The sequence below is a fragment of the Saccostrea echinata genome, unplaced genomic scaffold (genome assembly GCF_033153115.1).
Source record: "Saccostrea echinata isolate AGI-Se365-2 ecotype Australia unplaced genomic scaffold, CSIRO_AGI_Sech_v1 ptg000054l, whole genome shotgun sequence".
In the NCBI taxonomy this organism is placed as follows: domain Eukaryota; kingdom Metazoa; phylum Mollusca; class Bivalvia; order Ostreida; family Ostreidae; genus Saccostrea; species Saccostrea echinata.
The window spans coordinates 5,738,537-5,746,274 of record NW_026889803.1 but is presented as its reverse complement, the minus strand read 5'-3'; the positions used below and the strand labels follow the sequence as shown (position 1 = coordinate 5,746,274).

The window sequence follows — 7,738 nt, the reverse complement described above, 5'->3', positions numbered from 1 at the left end:
AATATTTAATTAACGCCATAAATTTTCAAAAGTAGGTCACTGTGACCTACTTTTTAGTCGACCTACTGCGAAGACCCAAGATGCATCAACTGACAAAGTTTGATGATTCTAAGCCAATTAGTACCTGAAATATTTAATTATAGTCATATAAATTGAAAAGTAGGTCACGGTGACCTACTTTTCAGTTGACCTTTTTTGAGGACCCAAGATGCATCAACTTACAAAGTTTTATGATCATAGGACTTAAAATGTCCAAATTATGCCTCTAAAACGCTTTGAAATCGAATGCCTGCAAAGTTCAAAAAGTAGGTCACTGTGACCTACTTTTTAATAAATATGTTTTATGGCCCCAAGAGGCATCATCTTACAAGATTTAATGATTCTAAGCCTCCCCGTATTCGAATTAATGACCTTAATTGTTTTAAAAAAGATTAGCCATAAAATTCGAAAAGTAGGTCAAGGTGACCTATTTTTTAAGTGACGTACTTTGACGACCCAAGATGCATCAACTGACAAAGTTTGATGATCATAGGCCTTAAATTGTTCAAAATATGCCTCTAAATCATTATGAAAAAGAATGGCCGCAAAATTTGAAAAGTAGGTCACCGTGACCTACTTTTGAGTCAACATGATATGAGGTCCTTAGATGCACCAACTGACAAGATTTGATGATCCTAGTCCTTATAGTAAGCAAAATATCAACATTTTAATAAAATGTAATTTTTGGTCAACTTTGAAGTGACCTTGAGACCACGCCCTTTGCCCCAGGGTAAATCCCCGTGCAAATTTTAATCTACAACATATCCTCATCCTTTTGTGTAAGTTTGGTGATAATCTGCCCACTGGTTCTTGAGAAGAAGATTTTTTAGCAACCAGTACTTTTGTTTCTATTTTCCTAATTATCTCCCCTTGTTAAAGGGTCACAACCCCAGTTTTAGTATAAAAGGGAGCCCTTGGGCCAAGGATACCCTGTGACAAATTTGACAATAATTGGCCTAGGGGTTCTTGAGTTATGGCCCATATTCTAAAAAGTTTACGCACACCGCACACCGCACAAATGGCCATAGCATTAGCTCTTTGAGCCTTTGGCTCAGAAGAGCTAAAAAAGGAAAGTCTACCTCTATATTTATAGGACTGATTTTAATTCTGTTAGTTTGATGCCATCTGATGGCGATTGATTGCTCTAACTTTGAATGGCTTTGGATGTAGCACAAGTCCGAGAACATAAGATCGAGGATCAGCTTCTGGTAGCTGCTCGGAAATATCTGGCTCAAAAGTAAAATGCTGAAGGAGCATTATCACAAACAAATACAGCCGGTTCCTTGCGAAAGCCTCCCCTAAACAAACTCTTCTGCCAGCACCAAACACGAACAACCTCAAAGTAAGAAACATTTAAATATAATTTAAACAATATTTATTTTGCTGATGGAAAGGATTACATTGACAGATGAAAATAAAACAAAAAGGTAAACAAAAGATTGAACAAAAACAACAGTTTAATCTTCCAGTGGCGGTATATATCTTTGTAGTTCAACATTAATAAAACATCTTTCATCTGCATAGAATAAACACTCTTTTATCTAATTATATTATGTACAATTGCATTTGGTACAAAAGGTATGTCCACTTATCAAAGATGGATTCGTAAAAATGTACTGATTTACTTATTTTTAGTCCCCATCCTCATTTTTATCAATTTTTACAGTCTTGTACAATGACTAGGCCTATTTCGCAATATATACACATATGAATATAGTACACTAAATATGAAATCCATTAATGTCCAAGTTATTGTATGGCAGTCATAAAATTCTCAAATTATGACCTTTGACTAAGAGACAAAATCTAGTCTTCCTCCAATAATTTTTCACCTATGTACTTAGTAAGAAATCTGTGAAAAAGTATACAATTCACTTATCGCCTCGTATAAATCATTGTAAATGTTCAGGCCCCATAGTACGCCGGGGGGGAGGGGGGGGCAACTTTTCTGAGAATAGTTTTGTTGATGTAGTGTTACTATGTAACTTTTCATTTGGAAGCTGTTTGCCCCCACCCCCCCTTCCCATTATTTGTTGCTGTACAGTCGAACACTGGCAAATTCCAGCATTTGAAAAAAAATGTACCAAAAAGTTAGAGAAAGCCCTCCCTTCTGCGGAAATAAGGTTTTCGAGTTTTGGCTCGTAGGATTTTTTTTGGAGGTTGCCACTCCCCTAATTTTCAAAAACGTTGCTACGGGACTGAATTTTTAATGATAAGCTTAACTAGTTCGAAATTACGTTTTTGACAAAGTGACGCCACCCCCCTCCCAATATATATATCATAGGTGTTTTCTTTTAACTATCTCAGTGAAGTCTGTTGGTGGAAAGGTATACATAAACTTTTATATTTTTACAGAGCATTAATTTTTTTTAAATATTCTGTCAAACAAAAAATTAACAAGAGAGTAAACAATAAATATTTTCTTTGAAAGGGGGCCCATGGGGGACAGTCACCGGGGTATCATGATTTGTCTCAGCCAGGTCAATTCTGCCCCACTTACTGGTAAAGGACTCCTACTATTGGTCTCTTGTACACGTTTTGCTAACGTAACCCAGAATTAACAATTGTCAGATCGTGCGATCATGTAAATTGGACTCAACGTTTATTTGTAAGATCCACCTTCCTCCACTGGTAACCGATTCATTTTCTTGAAAAAAAATTTAATGTGCACTTTCATTCCAGAGATTTAATAAAACGGTAATCAGCCTATATCTCATCATATTATTATACAACCACACCATCATCAGTTGTGCTCTCTATACGAAAATGTAAAAAATACTAACCTTTTGCGATTGGGATGCTGTGGACTTTGGATTCTACCATTGTCGTCTAGGAAACGAGGAGGGTCAAACTTCCATGGATTTGGCCAGATGTTTTCGTCATGGTGTAGTGCCCATAAATTTATATACACCTAAATTTAATTTAAATGTGATTTCTCCTTACTTTTAAACAAAATAATTCATATAAAATTTTATTTCTCCTTAGCTTATAAACAAAATGGACATCAAGAATTTCAGCACCCCCCTTTCCGATCCAGCACGCCTCGGTCGATTCGTACCTCATCTAATTTGATGAAGGCGACGCAGTCATTCGAGGTTTGCCGAATACCCTTTTACATGAATAGAAGAAAGGTAAAAATTGATGAACCAATAAATAAATCACCGTGGAATTTGCGTCTATATCATATCCGCATAATTTAGTATTTTCTGTCGTGGAATGAGGGACAGCAAGTGGAACATGTGAGATGAAGCGTAGGAGTTCTAAGATGACGGCCTCGGTTAAAGGCAGTTGTTGTCGACCGGAAAGCGATGGAAAAGCGCCGTCAGGAAAAACTAGATCGATTTCTTCCTGCATCTTCTTCTGGACGTCTTGATTGTGTAATAAAACCAGAACTAAACAGGTCAGGGCGGTGGCTGTAGTGTCCACCCCTAAAAATGAAATTTAATGCGGGTTTTTAACATAACCAAGACATTAATATACAGGGTTCGACAGAAATCAAACAAGAAGTACATACACTGAATTTATTTATCACAAACGTATTTGGAAAACAACTATATAAAATATAAACACATAATTACAAGTATATAAAATAAACAAGATGTGTTTGTGAAACACTGATGCCCGTGTATGGAAGTTTCTCAAATTCAAGTCAAACTCCATGCAGGTCAAGAGATCAAAAATGTTGGTACCCAAAGAAAGGTCTTGTCTTGAGGAATATACCTGTGAAATATGAAAGCCCTAGCACCTACCGTTGAAAAGTTAGGTTAAACTCCAAGGTCAAGGCCAAATACAAAATTGTTGGTATCCAAAGGAAGGTATTGTCACAAGGAATATACGTGTGAAGTATGAAAGCCCTAGCACCAACTGTTCAAAAGTTATGGCCAAGGTTAAAGTTTTTCAAACGTAGGTCAAACTCCAAGGTCAAGGTCAAAAGGTCAAATTTGTTGGTATCCAAAAGAAAGTGTTGTCACAAGAAATGCATATGTGAAGTATGAATGCCCTAGCACCAACTTTTTAAAAGTTATGGCCAAGGTTAAAGATTTTCAAAAGTAGGTCAAACTCCACGGTCAAGGTCAAAGGTATTGGTATTCAAGGAAGGTCTTGTCACAAGGAATACACATGTGAAGTATGAAAACTCTAGCGATAATTGTTCAAAAGTTATGGCCAAGGTTAAAGTTTTTCAAAATTAAAGTAGATCAAAGTCCAAGGTCAAGGTCAAAAGGTCAAAATTGTTTGTATTCAAAGCAAGGTCTTGTCAAAAGGAATACACATATGAAGTATGAAAGCCCTAGCACCCACTGTTCAAAAGTTATGGCCAAGGTTATAGTTTTTTCAACAGTAGGTCAAAATCAAGGTCAAAGGGTCAAAGTTGTTGGTATCCAAAGAAAGGTCTTGTCACAAGAAATACACATGTGAAGGTTGAAAGCCCAAGCACCAACTGTTTAAAAATTATGGCTAAGGTTAAAATCTCATAAAATTTTACAAAAGTGGGTCAAACTCCAAGGTCAAGGTCAAAAGGTCAAATATGATGGTACCTAAGGAAAGATCTTGTCTCAAGGAATATACATGTAAAATATGAAAGCCATAACCCCAACCAATCAAAAGTTATGGGCAAGGTTAAAGTTTTTGCGGACAAACAGACAGACAGACGGACGGACAGGGCAAAAACTACATGCCCCCGAATCTTCGACTACGGGGGCATAAAAATAAAACAATGGATCCCTTGGATATAATTCAGATACTCCTTTCTAATCGATACTTCCGCCGAAATATGGCTGAAGTATTGCCGACTCGGCGTTAAACAATATCAAGCAATCAATAAATCTAATCGATACTATGTACAATTTTAAAGAAAATATACTTCATACCCGCTAATACTAGATTGGTAAAACACTCTTTAATGGTATCATTATCGATGTCGGAATGGTCTTTCTTCAGACGCTGCAAGTGGCCCACAACACTCTCTTCTACAAACTGTTTTAAAATTGCAGAAATTGAATAAATAAAGAAAGCGGAACTTATATATTTTACAAGATTCAAATTACATAATTTGACATCAGGCAATGAAATTGGCAGTACGAATCAGCACAGACGGCTACAGTGGGCTAGATAGACTGAAAACTTGCTAACTTCAATATCTGATTTGATTAAAACGGAAGGAAAATTACGTTAACTGCATATTGTTTTGCGGTCAAACAATATTCTTCGGAATAGATGCGCATGCAACAAATACATACCGTTCCATTTTGTTCTATGAGAGACTTCCATAACCGATCTCTAATGTTCAGAGCTTGTTCCAAACGCCTTGTCTCTTTATTCTGTCCGAACCTTAACCAGGGAATTATGTCCAAACGCTTCCCATCTCCTGATCCATATGTTTCGTTAAATAATTTGCTCATTTCTCGGATCGTTTCAATTTCTGGTCCCTTATACTCAAAGCGTTGTCTTATAAGCTACAATAGAATTAATACAAAGAAAAGGAAAAACAGGAAAAAAAGAGACTTAAACATTGAATTTTTACTTAAGAGGGCTGGGTGGTTGTGGCCATTTTCAGACTATATTGATCTCCTTTAGAAGAAGAGCTCCATATAAAGATATACAAAAATGATCAAATTTTAAAGCTAAAATGTATGAAATTTTTGTTTGCCAAATGATAGTTGACAGCTTAAGATATCATATCTAAAAAATTAAGTTATATCTGATGGTTAATTTGTTGACCCCCCAGCCTCCTTAATAAGGATATTTCGTAATAACGTGTCTTATTTTTTTGTTGGGAAGTTTCTAAGAAGAAGATATTCATCCCCAAAACTTAGTTTCTACATATCAAAAAGCCTTCCCTTTATATTTCTATGTAAAGATTTGGACCCATTTTGTGGACCCATTCATGTTTCGGTGGCCATAAATTACACCATTTCGAATAAATTTTATACAGTAATGCTTGCAAATAAATTCTTTGGTCAATACAATGACCTTGTTAACAAATCCAATCTTGCCGGGCCATTATTTTTACACTGAATTGTCTACAGATTTACCCGTTCACCAGATCATGACAAAGAGCACACGGCGGGTGTGACCGGCCGGCATGGAATGCTTACTTCTCCATGACACCTGATCCCACCTCTGATGTTTTAAGAGATCCGTGCTTGCTCTTTTCACAATTTGTATTGTTTCAATGGACTTTCATTGAAAGGAATATTTTAATATTTCCTTTAATTTCCATCTAATCTTTAGACTCCTGTTATGGCCTCAAATCTGTTCAAGGGACCACGATTTGACAAAACGTTAATTCTACACTTCACTTCTTGAGGGTGCTTGCATCAAAGTTTACCAATTTATAGCACTAAATAGTTTTTAAGAACATTTGAAACAAAAATTCCTATGTATTTTTATACAATACTTTGGACTCTCCCTGTGCCAAATGTATCTCTTTAAAAAAGAATACATTCCCCAATTTGAATGTATTTGAAAACTCATCACTTCAAGAATGTTTTAAGTGGCCTTTGGTTTAAAAAAGATGTTTGTTCTGGAAAATTATGATTAGAAATGAAAAAATGCCCTAAAACGACGACCGACGAAAACAGATAGATGGAGCGATATGGTTGATATTTTAAAAATCAGATTATTTTGAAGAAAAAAGAGGTGTGATGAGGTACTTGCAAGTTTGAAAAGTTTTTGTTTTATAATATCTTTTCATACTTACGAAGAACAACATTATATTGCATATAGAATCGAAGAAAACACGGCTTGGGTCAAATAGTTTCCCATCCATTTCTTGAATTCGATCCACCAAAGCTATAAGGTCTGGTTCACAAATATCCTGTAAAGAAAGGAGTCCTGGTCCGTACATCTTTAAGGACTTATGTACTTCTTTTCGTAAAAAGATCAATTTGGAATTGTATGTTTGCCAAACGATAGACTTTTTGCATCTTCCCTTATGGTCCGTTCGGTGCATCTTGGGTCGACCAGCAAACTCTGTTCCAGATTGTACTAATGCTTGATGGATACTATTGTAGTCGTTTAAAACAACTATTTTCTCGTTAAACAATTTCACCTCGAACACGGTCCCGTAGCGCTTTGCCCACTCGGCAAACACGAGATGGCATCGGTCCATGGTTAACTGGAGGGCATTGCCAATGATGGGCCATCTACCTGGGATGCAGGGTACCTGGTGTTTCTTTCTGGTTAGTAATGGCCAAAATACCAAAGTAACGAACGAAACAATTGAAACAAAGCAACATGTGGTGAAAAATTCTAGAAGCATCCTTCTTGAACGCTGTTACGAAACTGTTATCAGCACCTAAATTCATCATGCGCACTTATTATATGTTTCCCGCGTCTTTTAAGTGTTCTTCTTAAGTGACCGTGCAGATAATATATAATGAACAAAACAGCCTACATAGGAGGGTCATGACAATGGCAGCTAGTATTTTTAAGGACAAACGATAAACTATTTCTCCCATGAAAGCATATTCTTCCTCATCGTGTTATATAAGATCCGCCTCACTCCTATATATATCTTCCTATTACCAATAGTGTAGTGGTAGCAGTACATATACTTAGTAAGAATCTTAGAGGTAACTAAAAGGGAAAGAGAAAAGAAAATTGATTAAAAAATGTAAATGAACTCTGTGAGTGATATGACTCACAGAGGAGTATCACATACATATGCCTTACCTTACATCACGTGCACTGACATATC

The 7,738-nt window shown here is 36.3% G+C and overlaps 1 protein-coding gene across 1 annotated transcript; it reads right to left on the bottom strand.

Moving 5' to 3' along the window:
* Positions 1-1,107: 1,107 nt before the first annotated feature.
* On the bottom strand, positions 1,108-7,595 carry LOC133206287 (steroid 17-alpha-hydroxylase/17,20 lyase-like). The gene is made up of 6 exons (XM_061342237.1): positions 6,740-7,595; positions 5,277-5,492; positions 4,908-5,013; positions 3,202-3,467; positions 2,823-2,950; positions 1,108-1,375 (listed from the first exon to the last, which is right to left on the bottom strand). The coding sequence occupies exons 1-6, from the start codon at positions 7,298-7,300 to the stop codon at positions 1,150-1,152; spliced, it is 1,503 nt and encodes a 500-aa protein (XP_061198221.1). The 5' UTR covers positions 7,301-7,595; the 3' UTR covers positions 1,108-1,149.
* Positions 7,596-7,738: the final 143 nt, after the last annotated feature.